Source organism: Prionailurus viverrinus, chromosome C2 (assembly GCF_022837055.1).
Source record: "Prionailurus viverrinus isolate Anna chromosome C2, UM_Priviv_1.0, whole genome shotgun sequence".
Taxonomy (NCBI): Eukaryota; Metazoa; Chordata; class Mammalia; order Carnivora; family Felidae; genus Prionailurus; species Prionailurus viverrinus.
The window spans coordinates 22003255-22025775 of record NC_062569.1 but is presented as its reverse complement, the minus strand read 5'-3'; the positions used below and the strand labels follow the sequence as shown (position 1 = coordinate 22025775).

The following is a 22521-nucleotide window of genomic DNA, read 5'->3' as shown; positions in this document are numbered from 1 at the left end:
CCCTCAGCCCGCAGCCCGCAGCCCCAGGAACATGTCCGCGGCCGGCGCGCGGAGCGGAGCCCCGGGGAGGAGGACCGGGGGAGGGCGTGTGCAGCGGCGGCGGCGGCGGCGGCGGCGGAGCCGCTAGTCCCCTCCCTCCTGGGGGAGCAGCTGCCGCCGCCGCCGCCGCCGCCACCATCAGCGCGCGGGCCGCGGCCGGAGCGAGCCCGGCGAGCGGCGCGCGCGGGGGAGGGCGGGGGCGGGGAGGGGGGTGGGCGGAGGGGGCGGGAGGGCGTGGGGGGAGGGTCTCGCTCTCCCGGCGACCAGAGCCCGAGAGGGAGACCCTGGCGGCGGCGGCGACGGCGGCGGCGCCTGACACTCGGCGCCTCCTGCCGTGCTCCGGGGCGGCATGTCCGAGGCTGGCGGGGCCGGGCCGGGCGGCGGCGGGGCTGGGGCCGGGGCAGGGGCCGGGCTCGGGGCGCTGCCCCCGCAGCCCCCCGCGCCGCCGCCCGCGCCGCCGCAGGGCTCCCCGTGCGCCGCCGCCGCCGCCGCCGGGGGCTCGGGCGCCTGCGGACCGGCGACGGCAGTGGCGGCGGCGGGCACGGCCGAAGGACCGGGAGGCGGCGGCTCGGCCCGTATCGCCGTGAAGAAGGCGCAACTGCGCTCGGCCCCGCGGGCCAAGAAACTGGAGAAACTCGGAGTGTACTCCGCCTGCAAGGTACTCCCTCGCCGCTCCCGGGCCGCCGAAGGGGGGGGGCGCCGGGGCCCAGCCCGCGGGACCCTCGCCCCCTCCCCCTCCCCCTCCCGCCCCCGTCTCCCGCCTCCCGCCTCCCGCCTGGGGCCGCTGCACCGCGGAAGTGCTGCTGTCGCCCGCGCCCAATTAGCTTCTTCTCGGACGAGAGTCCTGTTGGGTTGGACGGAGGGGATCGCCGAGACCCGGAGCCTTTCATTCTTCCCCCTTGGAAGGAGTTGCCTCTGCGTCTGCGCTCCTGGGCTGCCCTGGGGCTTTGTTGCTCTGTAGGAGCTCGCCTGAGGCACCTTCCAGAGAGGGGAGCAGCGCTTACTAAGTGGCGGGCGCCCCGAGGCCGAGGAGACACCCACCCGGGGCGTCTGAGAGCCCCCTCTTCTCCCGTCTTCTCCCCGTGCCCCGTTGGGAGGAACTGGGTGGAAGGGGTGAGAGTGAATTAGGCTCCAGGACTCCGGCGCTTTGGAAGATCGAAGGGGCGGAACGCGCCGGATGGCGATGTGGGCACAGCCCGAGGCGAGGGTCCGGGAGCTCCCAACATCCTAGGCTGAGGGCGGAGGCGCTGCTGCGCGCGGTGACAGCCCCGTCATTATTGTATTATTACTTGTTTCGTTAAAACGCTGTCCCAGCTGCTCGAGGTGTAAACAGGATTTGGCAAGGTGACAGCCCGGCGCAGCGGGCACCACTGCTCAGGTTGAGGACACGCCTTTCTTGCCATCCCCTCTCCATCCCAGCTCCCGGCACCCTATTGCCCCTTAGCTGCAGATCCAGATGTGGGCGCCGCGCTCCCGGGGTGGGAGGCTTGCCCGAGGCCGCGGGGCAGGCTGGCCCTGCGCTGTCAGCAGCGGCTTTGTTTTGACAGGGTGACAGCTGAGGGGGGCGGGGACTTGGCCTTGTCAGCTCCTGCGGCCTGTGGCTGAGGCGGGGAAGAGACACACTCACACCTCCCATGTATCTCTCCCGCCTGCTGCAAACAGGGTCAAGTTCCCAGATTCCAGATTCCCACAGCCAAGCTGCAAGGGCCACTTTCTGAATTTTGATGTAAAGATTATTAATCCTGCTGGAACCTCTCTCCACAGCGATGCTGTTTTTAGCATTTACTGGAGTTTCTCAACTGCAGTGGAAGGTCTCTGCCTACCCCTTTTCCCACACCGTTCCCATCCTCATGTATATGTTGAATGCCTACTGTGTACCGTGTATTGGTTTAATAAGTATTTGTTGAGTGAATGTAGGATGTAGCCTAGTGCTTCTCAAACTTTGAGGTGCATAGGAATCACCTGGGGAGCTGTTAAAATGCTGATTCTGAATCAGGGTGGAGATGTCTGCGATTCTAACAAACTCTCAGATGATGTGATGCTAGTCCAGTGGCCACACGCCAAGCAGCAAGGCCCCAATTCAGACCTGGGTGATTTATTATTAATCGCTTTTGGATTCAGTCAAGAAGGCAAACTGTCTTCCTCTGAGGTCAATACATGGTTGGTATTTAGAAAGGACTATAAAGAAGATAGAGGAGAGTATGCTTCTAAGAAAGGTGAAGGGCCAAGAGGTGGTTACAAAGGGCATTAGGCGAAGCGAGATCTGTGCCCGGAATCGAAAACAAGGTCAGTTACCTGGTGGACTTGAGGTTCTGCAGCCAGTGTGGGTTCACGTAGTGTCAGTTCAGCGGTTCTGTCCCGGCGTTTTACCGTGTTCACTTCATGAATCCCTTCTCTCCCTGCTGCCTGCTCTTGCCTTAACGCCCGAAAACTTCCCAGAAGTTTTGGTCCCCAAACCATGAGCATAGGTTATGTGCCCTGCATTGATATTTTTGATCCTTTCAAACTTCTGAAGAGTGAGATGTAGCAGCTTTTCTAAAGTTTGTGATTTGAGTGTTTCATGTTCTCATTCACGACCAAACTTTGGGGAAGGGAAAGCTTCTCATTAAAGGCCTCTTTTTTCTGCTCCCGGGAGACTCTGAAAGTGTCTATTTTTATTTGCTCATTCATTCGATAAATACTTAGAGGGGTCCCAGCTCGGTGCCAGGCTTTGTGCTCGATGCTGGGGCTGTGGTACCCAGAATGTGTCCTTCTGGAGCTGCTGAGGGAGTGTGTGTGCACGGGCACATGCACGTGTATGCATATGTTGGAGGCGGGGGAGGTGTGCAGTGAACCATTCACAGCGAAGTAAAAAAAAATTGCTTTCTTAGTTTTTTGTTGGAACTCAGAGGAGGGCAGTTCATGGGCTGGCATGGGTGGGGTAGGAATGGCTTCCTGGAGGAAGTGTCAGTGGGTGCTAAGGACTCTTGGCAGTGCGGGGTGGGGTGATGTGAAGCTTCTTGAAGAGGAGAAACTGAAAGCACTTGTGAAAGCTTGGAGCTGGGCCAACGGGAGCTTGCGCTGCATTGGCTGAGGCCACCAGGTTGGGGGGCATTGTATGTGGCCCCAGGAATCCAGGAATCTTCACCAGGGGAGTAACAGTCTTTCAGATTTGCCTTTCTTTTTTCTTTTTTAACTGTGCTTGGTTGGGTGTGAGGGGAGTGTGAGAGAGCAGTTCTGTGGTTCTTTCTCAGCTTGTCTCTATCCTCACATAAGAAAGCCCCAAAAGGATTCCCCTCTACCTTTTGTCACTGATGGCCCCTTGGCAAGTTGGAGGGAGTAGAGAGGTGAGAGAAGGAGGAGGGACCTGGAAAGGGATGAATAGTTTACTGGGGGCTGTTAAAAGAAAACCAGGTCCCAGACCTGATAAAAGATCTGGCCTTTAAACTTCACAAACGCAACAGAAGGAGGAGGGAGCTAGTTCACAGCCCTGGTGGTATGCCACACCCTGGAGAGAAGAAAAAAGAAGAAACAAACAAACTTGTTTTGCAGGATCCAGGGTAGAGTTCTTTGAACTATGTTCTGGCAAAGGTTGCTTCAGAGAATCTCTTTGCACCTGTGTGACACGGGAGTGTGATCATTAAAAATGTAGATCTGACCACATTATATCTCTACTTGGGGCCTTTAATTTCTCTTTGCTGGGGTCCACGAAGCCCAGCACGGCCTGACCGCTGCTAAGTCTGGCTCCTTTTCGGGGCCTTGCACCCGTGGTTTCCTTCTACCCCAGGGCCTTTGTACACACTGTCTACTGGTACTGAAAGCTCCACTTTCAAATTAATTCCCAACTCTTCTTGCAGATCTCACATTCCTTGTATTTCTTTTACCTCCCCCCCCCCCCCCACTTGGGCCAGCCTTCCCATTATAAATTGTTTGGAACCCCCTTGTGTATACCTTTCCTTCCTAGTGCTTTTATCACAATATTTAATTGTGTGATTATTTGATATGTGTTTGTCTCTGAATAGATTCTAACTGATGTGGTTACTGACTGGATGAATGAATTAGAGAAGAGAAAACAGAGGAAATGATTAGCTCTTACGGATGAAAGTAGTGAAATTTTAGCCTGACTGCTTCTTGACGGTGGGGTAGAGGGGATTCTTTCACGTAGGACAGTTCTAGGCATCTCACAGGTGTTCGCAGGACTGGGTTTTTAGTGTTATAAAATAAACTGAAGTAAATCTATGAGTAGCCCAAATCTAAATCTCCTTGAATTTAAGTATTATTTATCTACTAAAAAAAAAAAAAAAAAAAAAAAAAGGAAAGAAAAAAATATCCCACTGACTCTTCCTAATGAAATAGGTCACTTTTTCAGGAGAGGATTCAGTATAGTGGCCAAGAGCCTGTGCTTGTGAGTTCAGACTAATTGGAGTTCAGATTTCAGGATATCCAGCTGTGTGACCTTGGACAAGCCTCCACTTCCTTGTCTGTAAAGTAGGAATAATAATACCACCTCTTTGCATAACAGGGAGGATTTAAAGTGGGCTAATATGTCTGAGGCATCCAGATGGGTGTCTGGTCCTGCCAAGCCCCTCCTGCAGCTCAGTTTGGGCATCGGCTGTTAACGTGGACATCAGGAAAGAACGTGGGGCTTAGAGGTATCTCCAGTCTCAGCTCTGCCTCTGTGTGATCCTGGCCATAAGTCATTTGGTTTTTCTCTGAGCCTTGATTACTTCCAAAGTTCCTAGAACCTAAAAGTGTTGGATTAATGCTGGCTAATGGGAATGGCCGCGTTGTCTGTCGGCCCCGGTGGCCACAAAGCATTTATGGAGAACCCAGTTGCTTTGATTTCTGGGCTGACTGCCATACTTGGAGAGTGACACGGGCTGTAAAATTAGGCTTCACTTAAAAAATAATGGTTTGTAATCTAAAAGTAACACTGCTTGTAGAATATGCAGAGGGCAGAGGCAGAGAAAAATTGTCCTGCATTGGCCAGGAACTGGTGCTTGGGGCCCTAGAACAAGCCCTAAAGTTGTGGAGAGCCCCCAGTGCTTTTGTATCTGTCAGTCGCTCCCCCAAAGAGCAAATTTCTTTTTCAGCTGCAACATCTAGAGCAGCGGCCCTTACCTAGGAGCTATTTTGCCCCCCAGGGGATACTTGGCGGTGTCTGAAGACATTTTTGGTCATTGTTACTGTGAGGGAGGAAGTGCTACAGGCAGCTAGTTAGTAGAGGCCAGAGATGTTACTGAGCATCTCACTCCGCACAGGACAGACCTGCACAACAATTATCGGGCCCCAAATGACAGCGCCAAAGCTGAGGAACTCTGTTCTAAAGGAAAATTATATTGACCCATAATACTGTAAATACATTTGCAGCTAGGAAACATTAATGCTTTTAAGGTTAATTTGAATAGCACTTGAAACCTGAAAAACCTCACTCTGCGAATCATGGGGCATATTTCTAAACAGCTTTATTGAACTATAATTTATAGATCACAAAACTCACGGGCTGTAAGTGTGCAGTCAGATGCTTTGGGGTAAAGTTATATAGTTGTGTATCCATCACTACAGTTCATTTTTTTTTCCCTGTCACTACAGTTCAGTGTTAAAAGCCTTCCATCTTCCTGAAAAGTTTCTTCCTTCAGGCACCTTTTTAAGGTGATATTTTGTGTTAATTCATAGTTCGTAAACAGAAACCAAATTAGAAATATCCTTTTGGAGACTCAACGGGTAAGTAGAATTATGATAGCAAAGCAGAAAACATGGAAGGGTGTAGCTATAACGTCTACATCTATAGCACATGATTATTTCACATGTGGTAACTTCTCTAAGAGGCGGTGTCATGGAGCCAGGCACACATAGGAAAAATATTTCAATTGGCAGGCACAATATAAAAAGCCCTAGAGAAAGATGACCAAACTTAATTGTTTCCTCATAAACTTTCAGGGAAGATGGAAATTCAAGCCCGCAAAGCCTTCAGATTGCAATTTGCAGTTTTATGTAACTGAGAAAGTTGTTTATAGGGCAAAAGAGAACGTTTTGTTTCAGGAAGCATGTGCTTACACATAGCATTTTGTGATGCAGTGCTGGTGTATTGTTTTTTGTTTGTTTGTTTGTTTTTTGTTTTTAAACTACTGAGCAGATTTAAACCTGGCCACATAGGCGGGATTTAATTCTGTTTCTATCAGCTACATCCACAGGTCTAACCCGTCGTGGGGAACGTCCAGGTGGAAACACACGGTTTCACATGAGGTCCCTCGGAACAATCAGAACATGTGCTTCTCAGATGAAAGATCTGGATACTCCGTGCAGTGCCAATAAAACTTGGATTTCCAAGGCTCGGTGGCCTCTGATTTAGTTGGTTTGTCTCCGCGAGAGGAAGGTAGTTATTTAGGAACAGTTGTCAGTGGTGTCTTACTCTTAATGGTTTCCTGCTGCTAATCTGATTCCAACACAAAGGCACCTGTGGCAGAGTCATGGGCGTGCTTCCTATTCTGCACGCTCGCTGCCTGGAGGAAACGTGGAGAATGCTCTTCCCTCACCCTCCATGCCGGGCACGATGGGGCAGCCACTTCAGGGTCTTGGGTTTCAGTTTCCCTAGTGGTGAAGCGGGAGTCAAGGTGGCACCTCATCGACGTGAGGATGACATAGTTTTAGCGTATGTGAAAGTTCTTGGGATACAGGCGTTCCGCCTACGTCTATTTTATTTTACTTTTGGAAACTTTCCCTTGGTATCAGCAGTTGTGTTGATAGTGTTTTGCCAAAGTGTTATGCCTCGTGTCATTTGATTCTTCTGCCTGGGGCAAGAGGAAGGTAAGGAAGGTCATTTTACTCGCGGAGAACTGAGACCCAAAGAGGTTAAACAGCTTCTTGGGAGCAGCTGCGGTTGCTCAGGGAAGAGCCGGCCCACGTAGATTTTCTTTCCAGCGCAAAAGAGATTTTGCGTCCTCTTTCCAGACTTTCTTGTGGGGTGGAGGGGATGGTGTTCTGAATCTCAGTGGTTTACAGAGAGGATTTCGTTTTAGGCGTTCGATTGCTCTCATTTGACATTTATTGTTACTCCTATTGAGAGTATGTTCAAAGGCTTTTCTAGTTCATTGAAACCGTGCAGGCCATAAAGCAAACAAAATAAAGTGTTCTTTATTACTGGCCTAGGGCAGACCGATGCATGCCCTTGATTGTTTTAAAGCTAACAGTCAAGAATGGTCACTGTGCTGGCCCATGACAATTCCTTGTTGAAGGAAGATGAAAGTGATACCTACTCAGGCTGTAGAAGGTTCCAGATGTGTCAGAGAGGTAAGGAACGGACTGTCCGGGACATTTAGACGTCCCCAAATAGCTCCACAGAGGATTGCACACACAGCAGTGTTTCAGTACAATTCAGAAGGAAGTCATTTTTTTTACCTTTTACTTTTATTATGCAGACAGTAAAGTGCTCATATCGTAAGCATACAGCTTGGTGAATTTGTGTGTAGGCACACAGCCATGCAGCTGCCATCCAGATAAAGCTGGAGAGCATTGCCAGCACTTCTGAGGGCCCCCTGGTGCCTCCTCCCCACCTCTGCTCACCCTTATTCTGACTTTTATTACTAGAGATTACTTTTGCTTTTCTTAAACTTGACATAAATGGAATCACATGGTATGAATTCTTTTGCATCTGGCTTTTGTCACTCACAGGATGTCTGGGAGCTGTATCCATGTTGTTGCATATAGGAGTAGTTTGTAAAGACATTTTTATTTATTATTATTATTTAAGTTTATTTATTTATTTTGAGAGAGAGAGAGGAGGAGAGGCAGAGAGGGAGACTCCCGATCAGTGCAGAGCCTGATGTGAGGCTCAAACCCATGAACCACGAGATCATGACCTGAGCCCAAATCAAGAGTTGGACACTTAACTGAATGAGCCACCCAGGTGCCCCAAGACACATGTTTTTAACCTAAAAATAAGTTTAAAAATTGTCAGCCATTTTCAGGATGGAAGTCATTGGATGTGGACAACTTCATAAAATGAATTTTAATTAAATCTTCAAAAGATGGGAATTTGATATTCCAGAATTTAGCATATGTGAAAGTTCTTGGCATATAGGGAAGAACGCATGAGGGCAGAAATGGGGACAAGTAACCAAGGAGGAGGGCACCTGGGTGGCTCAGTCAGTTAAGCGTTCGACTCTTGATTTCAGCTCGGATCACCATCCCAGGGTTTGGGGGATCGAGCCCTGCGTTAGGCTCTGTACTGACTGGGCTACCAGAGCCTCCTTGGGATTCTCTCTCTCTCTCCCTCTCTCCCTCTCTCCCTGTCTCTCTCCCCTCTTTCTTTGCCCCCTCCTCCATCCTCACACACATGCTCTCTCTCTCTCTCTCTCTCTCTCTCTCTCTCAAAATAAATAAACAAACAAAACAAACAAACAAAAAAAACCAAGGAGGGCTGTAGATAAGCATTGGGATGAAGGAGGAACAGAATGCTGGGGAGGTGGGTGCTGGGGGCCTGTGATGTCACAGCTGCTGGAACGGCCAGCCTGCATACTTCCTTCTCCTCTGGAATCTGTAGTGGTGAGTCCTTACTGGTAAATACCCATGGGAAGTCTTGCTGTCACCCATCCTTGGTTCTGAAAGATATCTAGAGTTGTACGTTGTATCCTGCAAGCCACGCAGAACCATGGTGGGAGCTGTGGCAGGGTTTCTAGAAGGCTGGCCAGAACCCAGCACATAAAGCTCCAGTAGGCATTGACACCCCTGTTGTGTTATTGGCCAAGGGGATGGAAATGCAGGAAAGAGATCATTTTCCTTCATACTAGAAGTGTGTGCTAAGACCACTAAAGGCCCCCTTCTCTCTAAGAGTGTAGTGAGGAACGCTGATTACTCTGTAGCCCCACACAGTTTTGGCATAGCAACTCATCCTTGAAAACTCACATGAAATATGCAAGCTTATTATTTCATGGAATCATACGGACTATCCACTTATAAAGTCATGTTTTCTGTAATTGATGTATTTAATTATTTTTTAATCTTTATTTATTTTTGAGAGAAAGACAGAATGTGAACAGGGGAGGACCAGAGAAAGAGGAAGACACAGAATCCAAAGCAGGCTCCAGGCCCTAAGCTGTCAGCACAGAGCCCGACATGGGGCTCGAACTCACCAACTGTGAGATCATGAGCTGAGCCGAAGTCGGACACTCAACCAACTGAGCCACCCAGGCGCCCCTGTAATTGATGTATTTAACACAACAGAATTTTTTACGTTTTTACTTGTGTGCACATGTACATGGGGGTGTTATAACTAATGCTGTTTGTTTATTCTACATTTATTTCCATGGGCTGCTTTAGATTTCTGCTTAGGTAGCTCCCATCTAAATTCCTTATGACAATTCATCACTTTTCATCACAATTGAAATAGAATTGAATCTTTATAATATTGAATTGCTTTCATCTCTGGAATTCAGTTACGCATGCTGATACCCCTTGCATTGCACACTTTTCTTCTCCAGGTATTGGTGTGGCTTGTTGTCAAACCTCATTCTGGTTTGTTATTCAAATGCCAACTTTTCAGAGAAGCCTTCCTGACCACCCCCACCCCCCCACCCTCCGCCAAATACAGCAGCACCCCATCACTCTGTAAGGTTACCTGTTTTGCTTTCCTTTTCCTCATTTTTCAACACTTGGAAATACATATTGTTTACTTTGTGACAATAGAAGTTCCATGAGGCAGGGACTTTGGTTCACTTTGTATTCCAGTTCCACTGACTATGCCTTGCACATAGTAGGTGCTTAATACATATTTGTTAACTGAATGGGTAATTTTGTGTTCACAGCGAATTTCATATTCACAGGCCTCATGAGACTGGAAGAGGGGAGATTGTGTGTAGAGACAAGGCAGCTGAAGCTCAGAGAGGTTTAGCAACTCGCGCGAAGCTGTGTGGTTGCCGGGCTGGGGCTGGAACAGCATCTTCTGACTCTGTTGCTAAGTGTGGTCCCTGGTGAGCTTACAGTTAGACCTGATGACATAGGCAGTACTTGTCAGATGGCCTGGGCTTCTGCTGTAAGACGAGCAGGGAGAGTCACACCCACCGTGAGTCCTTTTCTGAGAGGATGATGTGAACTTCTTTGACCACCGTCTCCTCTTCTGCAAGTTAGAAATCAGTTCTCAAAAGTGTGTTGTGAGTATCGTGAAACCAACGAGTTAAAACCTATGAAGTGAGAAAAAGGCCCTACCACATATTCTAAAAGTCTATACTGTGTTAGTGAACGAAAAAAAAATCACCTACAAAGGCATGTTTTCTTTTTTAATGTTTATTTATTTTTTGTGGGGGAGAGGGGCAGAGAGAGAGGGAGACACAGAATCTAAACCAGGCTCCAGGCTCCGAGTGCTCAGCACAGAGCCCCACGCGGGGCTTGAACCCAGGAACTGTGAGATCGTGACCTGAACCGATGTTAGATGGTTAACTGACTGAGCCACCCAGGCACCCCCAAAGGCATGTGTTCTAACTACTGTTTATATTTTTGTTGCTTTGCTGCCTACTTAGACTAAAGGCTACAGTCGGCTTTCTTTAATTTGTTCTTCTGTTTGTACCAGAAGCACAGACACAGGGTTTATTACTTTTTCAATCAGGAGGTGAATACATTTATTTTGCATCAAGTGTGAATAATATCTTTAATGATCCATTTGGAGTGATACATCACCTAACCTTAGGAGGAGGCTTTGAGTAACCCCTTCAGTCACCTCAGGCGGGACATACGAGGATCCTTCCATTAGTTCTATGCCCTCCTAAAAAGTCCCCCTCCGTTGCATGCTCTTGGTCTGTGCAGCCCTCTGTGAGGCTTCTGTGGTATGCAGGAGATTCCAGAAGTACAGGGATGAGACCTGAGTAGTATCATAGTGACCGATGGTGGCAGCTCTAATTTGCATCAGCTCTAACAAGCTGGTGTTGAAACTGGATGGCAGAATGCCAACGAAGTCAAGGTCAGCATACTTTGAAATAGCAAAGTGAGTCATGTAACCCGGGATTTGCACATACCCATAGGACTACCTGACTCACCCCACCTCCAGGGGGACACGTCCATGAGTATTGTTAGGTACCTGTGCCCAGGCTCTGTCCTGGTGGGCGGTGAGTGACAAAGGAAGTGAAAGCCACAAGGAGCCTCACATCTTGCTGGGGAGACAGATATGGAGGGAAAGAAAAATTCAAGTGAATAATCAAGCATGAAGTCAGTGCAGAGAAAAACCATGATAAGCTGGGGGCAGCTGGAAGTGTAGGAGAGGCTCAGCCTAGGTGGAGTGAATGATATAAAACAGCAGAGAAGCAAAAGTGAAGGGGGCAGGACATCAGAGTGGTTTGGAACGTGCACCTAGGCAGCAGACTGCCTGGGTTTGAATGCTGAAATGCTGCTTTCTCGCTGTGTGAGCAGGGGGAGATTACTTACCCTTTACAAGCCTCAGATTGCATAGCTGAATATGGAGAGTGTGATTTTGTCAACTTTATCCATTCATTCAACAAACTGTTACATCGTGTGCCAGGCATTGATTTAGATGCTGGGGATACAGTGACAGATGGGTTTTTATTCTTGCAGAGCTTGCTTTCTGGTAGCAGAAGCAGACAGTAAACAAGAAAATAACAGAAAGTGGTAAGTGCCACACAGAGAATGAAAACAGAGAAGTAAATGAGAGTGCCTGGGGAGTCCTTCCGACATGTGCCCATGAAGGTCTCTCAGTGGATGGGACAATGTCTGGGGCCTGAATGATAACAAGAAGCTTGGGGGTGGGGACAGTATGTGTGTGTGTGTGTGTGTGTGTGTAGAGGATGCCAGGTGGGGAGTGCACAGACTCTGGGGGGAGAAATGGCTTGGTATGCTCAAGGGTGGCCAGGTGACCCTTGTGGGTAGATGGGGAGCAAGGGGGCAAGTGTAGGAGATGAAGTGGGAGAAGTAGATGGGGCCAGATGGCCAAGTGCATATAATTTTCACACAGTGAAATGATCTGATTTCCGCTTCTTTTTTAAAAAAATGATCTAGCTTGCTTGCTCTTCCTTCTTTCCTCTCTTTCTTTCTTTCTTTCTTTCTTTCTTTCTTCTTTCAAGAGAGCACAGGTGAGAGAGGAGCAGAGAGGGAGAAAAGCATGTTCACCTGAAACAGGGCTCCAGCTCACCTGAGGAAGGACTCGAACTCCTGAACCATGAGATCATGACCTGAGCCCAAGTCAGATGCTTAACTGACTGAGCCACCCAGGTGCTCCCCATTTCCATTTCTGATACTTTCAACAAATGCATATCAAGACCCAGAACATTTTTTTTTTAGTTTTTTTTTTTAATGTTTTTATTTATTTTTGAGACAGAGACAGAGCAAGAGCAGGGGAGGGGCAGAGAGAGGGGGAGACACAGAATCAGAAGCAGGCTCCAGGCTCTGAACTGTCAGCACAGAGCCCGACACGGGGCTCAAACTCATGAACAGTGAGATCATGACCTGAGCCGAAGTTGGATGCTCAACTGCCTGAACTACCCAGGCGCCCCCAGAACATTTTAATCACCCTAGGAAGTTCCCTTCTCCTTGCCATTCAAATTCCTCACTATCAGAAGCAACCACTGATCTACTTTGTATCATGATATATTAGTTTTAATGTTCCAGAATTTCATATAAATGAAGCCACACCGTATATCCTGTTCTTCGTTCAGTGTAGTTTTTTTGAGATTCATCTATGTTGCATGTTATCAGTGATTAATTTCTTTTTATTGCTGAGAGGTACTCGACTGTATGGATGAACCAGTTTGCGTATTCATTTACCTGTTGATGGGTTGTTTCAGATGGATTCAGATAAGATTTTCATTTTAAAGCATCTCCTTGGGCTGTTTTGGGAAAAATAAAGTGTGCAAGAGGAAGAAAAGAGGGCCAGTTGAAGTTGCTGCAGGGTTAGGTATAAGTGGGATGGTGGCTTATGACGGGGGATGGCAGTGGAGGGGGTAGGAGTAGACATCTTGAGCAATACTATGAATTCAGAGGCAGCGGGACTTGATTTGTTGGGGGATGGTGGTGAGGAGGAGACAGAAATGAACTTGATGTCTAGGCTTTTAGCCTGAGCAATGGAAAGGATGGTAGTTCCATTTACCAGCCTGGGCAAGACTATGAGAGAGGCAGGTTTGGAGTGGAGGAGAAGAGTCCTTTTTCTGGATGTGTTTAGTCAGGTGAGTCTTTTAGTAGTCAAGTGTTGTCTTGATAGTAAAATGAGGTAATCCACTTAGCAGTTTGCTTTAGTATCTGGAATATTCTACTTGCTCAAAAAAATGGTAGTTACTGTTACAGTTAAAAGCAGAGCTAAATAATAACTACTGATCTTAAAGAGGTCGGCCAAATTGGAGGAAAAGGAAAAACAAGTACACAGAAATAGTGGGAAATAGGATCCTCTCTTTGGGTGAAGAAGAAATCAGTTGATAGAAAGTCTTGAGTTTCAGGTAGAAAATTTTGGACTGAACTCATTAAATAAAAGTAAGTCTTTGCACTTTAAGAAGGAGGAGACCCGAGATATTTTAGAGTGCCAGCGAAAAGCTCTAGGTTTTGGTTTTGGCTCCCTGCTCCTTTGCCAGCTGGGGTAGCTCAGGCAAGCCACACCCCTTCTGTAAGCATTGAATTACTTGTCCTGTGGGGTTATAGGGAGAGGAAAATAAGATGATGTAGGCGAAAATTGCCTTGGAAAGTATCAGGCAGAAGTGCTCGATGTTGTTATATGGCATTTTATGTTATGTTATGTTCTTTTGAGAGAGCATGAGTAGGGGAGGGGCAGAGGGAGAGGGAGAGAGAATCTTAAGCAGGCTACACACTCAGCATGGAGCCTGGTATCAGGCTCAATCCCACGATTCTGGGATCATGACCTGAGTCGAAATCAAGTGTTGGACACTCAACCGACTGAGCTACTCAGGTGCCCCAATTAGATGGCATTTTATTTATTTATTTTTTTTAAGTTTGTTTATTTTGAGAGAGAGACACACATGCTCAAGTGGGGGACAGGTAGAGAGAGAGGGAGTGAGAGAGAATCCCAGGCAGGCTTCGCACCATCAGCAGAGAGCCCGACTCAGGGCTCCATCTCAGGAACCATGAGATCATGACCTGAGCCAAAATCAAGAGTCAGATGCTTAACTGACTGAGCCCCCCAGGTGCCCCAGATGGCATTTGAGAGTAGGCTGATGTGTCCGGTGCTTGTTAGATGGAGGAGGAGTGGGGATATACTGAAAGTGAGAAGAAAGCTATTCCTTCTAACTGGCTATTAAAACCTTGACCCGGGGCCCTGCCCATGAGAATGGAGAAGGTGCAAATCTGGGAGAGACTTGGAAAGAAGAATCAGACGGCCTTGGGTGAAGGCACTGAATGCAGATGTCCTAAGGAAAGGCAATGCCACTGGAGGGAATAGGCTAGTTGAAGAGGGTTGTTGGGGTTGAGGCCAAGCCTAATGTAAAGCTCACCGGGCAGAGATGCCAGGTGTGGGCAGTTGGGAATGCAGGCTGGAAGTTCTGCTTTGCAGGTTCGGCTGGTTATGTGGATGTGTGAGTCATCGGCCCAGATAACGACGGATACCATGAGAACGTGAGCTGTCCAAGGAGCAGTGTTTATGTATGGCACTGTTGGTTTTGCTCATCCAGGCTGACTTGGTGCCAGAACAGCAGGCTGAAGAATGACAAATTCTATCTGTCAGCTGGTTGTCTGGCCTGCTCAGTGTCAGCCAAACAGTTTGACAAGTCTTTCCACTGTGTGGAAGACTGAGTTGTCGCTTTAGTAAGGTCACCAATAAAGTCTGAGATTGGTCCTGTGTATGTTAAAAGAGGTTCCAGAGGTGCCTGGGTGGCTCAGTCGGTTAAGTGTCTAACTTTTAAAAAAAATTTTTTTTAACGTTTATTTGCCTTTGAGACAGAGAAACAGAGTGCGAGCAGGGCAGGGGTAGAGAGAGAGGGAGACACAGAATCTGAAACAGGCTCCAGGCTCTGAGCTGATAGCTCAGAGCCTGACATGAGGCTCGAACTCACCAGCCATAAGATCATGACCTGAGCCGAAGTTGGCCCCCCAACCGACCGAGCCACCCAGGCGCCCCAGTGTCTGACTCTTAATCATGGCTTGGGTCATGATCTCATGGTTGTGAGATCAAGTTCCACGTCTGGTTCTGCACCAACAGCGTGGAGCCTGCTTGGGATTCTTCCCCACCCACCCCGCCTCCCCTCTGCCCCTCTCCTGCTTACACACACACACTCTCTCTCTCTCTCTCTTAATAAACAAACAAACATTAAAAAAAAAAAGTCTCAGTGATTGTTTGGGATTTAGGGTTCTGGGGCACCAGTTTCTTGGCCTTGGTGTCATTCAGGACCTCTTGAGGCCCTTCCATGGGTGATGTGTGTTTGGGTTGGTCCTGGAGACATGCCTCAGATGTGATGAAGAGTCTGGCCCATCCCTAGGCAATTTGGTAGCACTGGAGTCATTTAGTACCTTTTGAGATAATGCCTGAGGGTGTGAGCCTTTGATTCCGGCAGACCTGATTATTTAGCATAAAGAGGGCAGGCAGTTCCTGATTGAGCTCCAGCCCAGGCATAGGACTTCTTCCAGATGGCAAGGTCACGAAGGTTTTCTGTTGATGTTGGAGCAATCTTGAGAGCTTGGAAGAGGAGCGTCTGACTAGGGTGTTTATACCTAGGTCATTTCCTCATGATATATTTTCCATTCTCCTTGTGTATCCTTGACTACTCTTCAGTATTTGCTTTGTGTCCTTGTGACTTTCCAGACCCAAATGGCACTCTTCATTAAGGTCTTCAGAGATATTTCTCCCTGGATTGCCACACTGGTTATCTTTTCTCCCCTTCTACGTCTGTTTTTACTTTGAATTTTGGGAAAATTTGTCTTCTGAGGGAAGTCTCCCCCCCCCCCCCCCCCCACTACCACCTTCTTTTCACTTGTGCCAAAAGTACCCAGATTTGGGGGGCACCTGTCTGACTCATTTGGTGGAGCATGTGACTCTTGACCTTGGGGTTGTGAGTTTGAGCCCCACATTGGGTGTAGAGATTACTTAAAATCTTAAAGAAAGCACCCAGATTTTTTAAATCCCAGTTTTAAGTCATAGCTTTATGGTGCCTGCTGGCCTTCCATGTACATCTGTGTGAGCTGGAAAGACTTTCACAGTGGAGAGAGAAAGAGTCTGTGTCCCCTAAAGGATTACCTAGCTATTTACACTTTAATTGTGTATGAGAAGCTGAAGTTAATCCCGGGAAAAGAGGAAGGTATTAATACATGCATCAGACCTCTTTGTCCTTTCAAGTCTTTGATACTCTAAGGGTGGTCCTCACTTGGGAACTTTCTAGGAATGCAGCATTTTAGGTCCCCACCCTAGGTTTACTGAATGAATCTGCATTTTAATGAGATTTCCTAGGTGATTCCTGAGCAGATTACAGTTTGGGAAGCACTGCTTGAAATCACGAGAGCATTATCCACATTGCCCCCAAAGCAGTTCACCTCCAAATTCATTGGGATCACTACCTCTTACAGAGATTCCAGGTGTTGTTTTTTAAAACAGGATTAAGAGATTTTTTTTCACAGTCACACATGCACACCGTTGAGAGGAGAATCCAGGCAGCTCACGATGGAGGCACATGAAAATATTAGCCCTCTCACCTGTCCTCCTCCATCCTGGCTTTCACTACCTTTCCTTGTCTCCAGATCCAGAACGTGTCAGTCGTCCGCCCCCCCGCCAAGACTGCACCCTGTTGTTTATACCACAGTTCAAGGAGGGGAACTCGGTTCACTGTACAGAAATCCATTTGGATTCCTGTCAGGCTCGAATGAAGCTGTGAACATGCCAGAAAGTTGGATGTCAGCAAGTCAAGAGTGTTGGATGAGGGTAGCCCAAAAGAAGCACCAGCAATGCGGCTTTATTATTAGCAAGTTTTAATTGTTTCAAAGTCTCCATTCATTTTAAAAACAGGACAACCTACTTAAAGACGTATTCCCATCCTTTGCTGTTTCTCTTTTGCTGACAGATTCTGACAGTAGAGGTGTGGCCACCTAGACGACTAACTTCTTTTGCTTTTTTAGATCGGAGAAGGACAGAGATGGAGACCCCCATTTTCTGGTTTGTCTTTTGTTTTTTTTCCCAAATGTAGCTTATTAAGCTTCTTTAATTTGTGAGGAGAAAACGTGCTTCAGTTTTGGGACACAGTTTGGTGCAACTTTCCAGAAGACCTGTATTTGAAGTGATAATTAGTTATTAGCAGTTCTTGCCTTTTTGAAAAACAACTTCAGTGGGATATAATTGGATGCCCTAAAGTCTCTGGTTTTAAGTGCACAATTCAATGACTTTTAGGAAATTGAGTTTTAGATTTCCATCTCCCCAGAAAGATCCTTGTGTCTATTTGCAGACAACCCCGTTTGCACTCCAGCCTCAGACTATATCTATTTATATCCTTCCTTCCTTCCTTCCTTCCTTCCTTCCTTCCTTCCTTCCTTCCGAGAGAGGGCGCAGGAGCAAGAGAGGGGCAGAGGGAGGGAGAGAATCTTAAACAGGCTTCCTGCTCAGCGCAGAGCCCAACATGGGGCTCGGTCTCATGACCTTGGGATCATGACCTGAGCTCAAATCTAGAGTTGGACTCAACCTATAGAGCCACACTGGTGCCCCCAGACTAATCAGCTTTCTAGATCTATAAATTTGCCTTTTCTGGACATTCATAGAAATAGGATTATATAGTATGTGTCTGGCTTCTTAGCATAATGTTTTTGAGGTTCATTCATGTAGCATATATATATCAGCATCTCAGTCTTTTTTTAATGCCAAATAATATTCCACTGTGTGGATATGCCATATTTTGTTTATGTATTCACCAGTGATGGATATTTGGATTCATTCTGCCTTTTGGCTAATTAATATGAATAATGTTGCTGTGGACATCTGTGTGCAAATCTTTGTGTGGATACATGTTTTCATTTCTCTTGGGCAGATACTTTGGAATAGGTTTGTTGGTCCATGTGGTAAATTTATGTTGAACTTAATTAAGTTGTGGTAAAATACATCTTGCATAAAATTTACCATCTATAAAGAATGTTTTTGTGAACTTGGGTGTACAAATATTTCTTTAAGTTCCTGCTTTCAATTCTTTAAAATTGCTAGATCATATGGTAATTCTATTTTTAATATTTTGGGGAACTGTTATACTGTTTTTCATAGTGGCTGCACTGATTTTCCTTTCCACCAATAATGCACAAGGGTTCCTGTTTCTCTGCATCCTCACCAACACTGGTTCTGGTCAGTAGCCATCCTAATGAGTATGAGGGGGTAGGTATCTCATTATGGTTTTGATTTGTATTTCCCTAGTGATTAGAGATGTTGAGTGTCTTTTCATAGGCTTATTGACCATTTGTCTTTGGAGAAATGTCTGTTCAAGTCTTATCCCCTTTTGGGTTGTTTCTTCTTTGGTTGTTGAGTTGTAGGAGTTCTTTATAGCTTCTAGATATTACCCTTTATCAGGTATTTGATGGGCAAATATTTTTTTTTCATTCTGTAGGTTGCCTTTTCACTCGATTGATTGTGTTCTTTGATGCACAGAAGTTTTTTATTTTGGTTAAGTTAAATGAAGCTATTTTTTAAAATGTTCATTTTGGGTGAGAGAACTGGAGAGCAAGTGGGGTACGGGAAAAGAGAGGAAGAGAGAGAATCCCAAGCAGGCTCCCCACTGTCAGCACAGAGCCTGGCTTGGGGTTTGATCTCATGAATAGATAGATGAATACCTTCCTCCTACAGGATGGAATAGAACAGAGAGCCCAAAAATAAACCCTCACGTAAATGATCAAATGATTTCTGCCAAGACCAGTCAATGGAGAAAGGGCAGTTTTTTCAACAAGTGAGCTAGAAAAACTGGATATTAACTTGGAAAAGAATGAAGATATTGGACCCTTACCTTAAACCTGGGTGGCTCAGTCAGTTAAGCATTTGACTCTTGATTTCGGCTCAGGTCATGATCTCATGCCCCAAGTAGGCTCTGCACTGAGCACAGGGCCTGCTTGGGATTTCCTTCTCACTCTCTCTGCCCCTCCCTTGCTCATGTACCCATGTGCACACTTTCTCTCTGAAAATAAGTAAATAAATATTAAAAAAAAAAACAGGAAAAGCTTCATGACATCAAATATGGCAATAATTTCTGATATGACACCAAAAACACATGCAACAAAAGAAAAAAATAGACAAGGGGTATCTTGGTGGCTAGTCAGTTAAGCATCTGAATCTTGATTTTGGCTCAGGTCATGATCTATGTTTAACTTTGTAAGAAACTGCCAAACTCTTTTCTACAGTGGCCACCATTTTACATCTCCTCCAACAATGAAGATTCCCATTTCTCTACATCCTTGTCAACATTTATCATTACCTGCTCTTCTGTTTTTTAATTTTGTTTTTGTTTTTTAATTTTTAGAGCGTGTGAGGGGGGGAGAGGGGCAGGGGAAGAGAAAGAGAGGTCGAATCTTAGGCAGACTCCATGCCTAGTGTGGAGCCTGATCTGGGGCTTGATCCCATGACTCTGGGATATGACCTGAGTCAAAATCAAGAGACAGGTGCTCACTGACTGAGCCACTCAGGTGCCCCATTATTATTATCTGCTCTTTTGGTTGTAAGAGCAAGGTGTGAAGTTGTATCTAATAATGGTTTTGGTGTTGACTTTTAAACATTCTACTTTTGTCTCACCTGGAGTAGAGAGGTAGTAAAATAGAGTGAGGACCTCCGCACACAACCACAGGACCAGTTATTTGCCTCAGTGTACCCAATGAGTGCTTCTGCAGGGTAGACTGAGAAAGTTCTGGCAAATCTCTTAACATCTTAGAGCCTCAGCTTTTTCTTCTGAATATCGGGGATAATTAATACCTTCCTCCTACAGGATAAGATAAGAACAAGTATACAAGTGCTTTTTCTCATTTTAGGTGCTTAATACATGTTGGAGGCACAGGTTTACTCCATCAGTTTCCCTTCAGTGTGTTCTTGCTATGAGACATCCCTGTCACTGATTTAAGTTTTCCAGCAAATAGGACTTCCCAGTATTGTAAGCATGACTGAATCCTAGTCATCTTGGCTGTCTTTCTCTTGTTCCTCTGGATGTCACCCAAATATCTTCACGCCTGTCTCACTCATCGACACTGAATGAACTGTGAGCACCCTGCTCCCTTGTCCAGCTGTCATCTGAGTCATGATCCTGTGTTTCTCCAGTGTAGCTTCCTTCTCGTCCTCCATCCTGGCTTCTGCATACTACAATGAAGGCTGTTGCCTTCTCTTGCCATCTGACCTTGGATTCTACTGGGGCAAGACCATTTACATCCTGGGCCTGTTGAAGCAATCCGGTGGCTTTTTCCTTCTTGCTTGGTTCTGCCAAGTCTGCAGAGATGTGCTCTTGGGGGAGATGAAGTCATCTGGGGAGCTCTCTCCTCCTTGTGCCTGGGTTGCTAGCTGCAGCAGTAATTGGCTTTGCAGCATACTCCCTAAAAGGTTGTCCTTCAGATGGTACTTTGTTAAAGCTGCAAGGCCAGTCCCCTTGGGAGTTCCTGTAGATAGCAGCTGTCTTGCCTAATTAAGGAGAGATGTGGGAAAGGTATTTTGAAGGAAAACCTCTTATCTGGAAGAACAGTGGCTGGGCCTGCACATCTGGAAGGGAGAATTAAAGGCTGAGGCAGAGGGCATGGTAGCAACAGCTTGGAACATGTGGCAGAAAGTGCTTTGCTGGCAGTCAAGGATAAAGGCAATGAATGTTTTCTTTAGTATGTCCTCTTCAGTAAATTGGGCAAGAAGTCCCACACATACTACAGTTTTTTTGCACTTAGGTTTCCAAGTGCCCAAGTGCATGTACACATGTAAGAAGTGCTTTGTATATCCTACTAAAAAAAGAAAAAAGAATAAATCCTGAAACAAGTGGGCCAAGCTCAAGGGATTTCCAGGTATCTCAGAGAGGTATAACTCAAACCACTTAGAACCACTTAGGAAATGTTAGGACTGTCCTAGGCGTAAGCTCTTAGGGTCTATAGCAAAGACGGGTTTTGGGGGTAGATCCCTTTTAAACTCTAGTGCGGCAATAGCCAGTAGAAATGTAGTATGAGCCACGCATGTGACTTAACATATGTAATTTTCCAGTGGCCATATGTATTGGTTTCCTAGGACGGCCATAACAAATTATCACCAATAAGGGGGGTCAAGTAACAGAAACTTTCCTTATTTACAGTTTTGGAGGCCAGAGGTCTGAAGTCAAGGAGTCAGCAGAACCATGCTCCCTCCAGAGGCTCTGGAAAGAATCCTTTCTTGCCTCCTGGCCATCTTCAGCATTCCTTGGTGTATAGATGTATCACTCCAGTCTCTGCCTCTGTCTTCACATGGCCTGTGTGTCTCCGTGTCTATGGCTCAATGTCCAAATCTCTCCTTTCTTTTATAAAAGCACCAGTTATTGGTTTTAGGGCCCAGTTGATGTTCGGGATAATTTCATCTCAGCATCCTTTAACTGTTCATATCTACAAAAAATCGTATCTGTTTTCAAATAAGATCCCGTCTGGTGTTTCAAGTCCCGGACTTGGCACCCACTATGCCAAATTAAAAAAAAAAAGAGAAAAACCAAATATTAAATTTTATTAATTTTAGTATATTATTTAATATTCTACAATATCATTGTAACATGTAATAATATATAGTAATTTTTTTTAACATTTATTCATTTTTGAGAGACAGAGACAGAGTGTGAGTGGGGGAGGGGCAGAGAGAGAGGGAGACACAGAATCTGAAGCAGGCTCCAGGCTCTGAGCTGTTAGCACAGAGCCCGACGCAGGGCTCAAATCCATGAGCAGTGGGATCATGACCTGAGCCAAAGTTAGAGGCCCAACCAACTGAGCCACTCAGGCGCCCCTAATATAAAATAATTCTTCATGAGATATTTTAACATTCTTCTTTTGTTTTTGACACCAAGTCTTTGAAATCTAGTGTTTATTTTACTCTTAGAATGCATCTCATTATAACATGTAATCAATGTAAAATAATTCTTCGTGAGATATTTTAACATTTTTTGTTTTTGACAGTACGTCTTTGAAATCTAGTGTTTATTTTACTCTTAGAATGCATCTCAACTTGGACCTACTCCCTTTTGGAGACTGGATACCCACTTGTGGCTGCCTGCTGCACACCGGCCAGCTCAGCTCCAGTGCTGGGGGGCTTACAAAACTTTTATACTTCTCAGTGTTTTGCTTATGTTTTCTCCCTCCTTTGCTCTCTCTGTCCTTTTATCTTCCGATTAGTTTTCAGGGAATTTTCTATATATTTGGAAACAGTCTCAGTTGTTCTGAACAAAAGAAATAAAAGTCTACTTTGTGAAAGCTACTGAGATCCTCAGACTCAGTGGGGGAAGCAGAGTGAGTCCATTTTGAAAGAAAAGTCCTTTATTCAGTTACATGTTTAAGTGTTTATTGTTGGTGGAATTCATTAAGTACTTCTATCACAGGTAGCTTAAGGAAGTGAAGTTAATACTTGGGATGTAACTTTTTTTT

The 22521-nt window shown here is 46.2% G+C and overlaps 1 protein-coding gene across 1 annotated transcript in view; it reads left to right on the top strand.

Annotated features, from left to right (window-relative positions):
- Positions 1 to 308: 308 nt before the first annotated feature.
- Positions 309 to 22521, top strand: part of KAT2B (lysine acetyltransferase 2B) — a 102821-nt gene continuing 80608 nt past the window's right edge. Inside the window, exon 1 of the mRNA XM_047875629.1 lies at positions 309 to 697. Coding sequence (XP_047731585.1) covers positions 389 to 697 — 309 coding nt within the window. The 5' untranslated portion in view covers positions 309 to 388. The remainder of the gene's footprint in view (positions 698 to 22521) is intronic.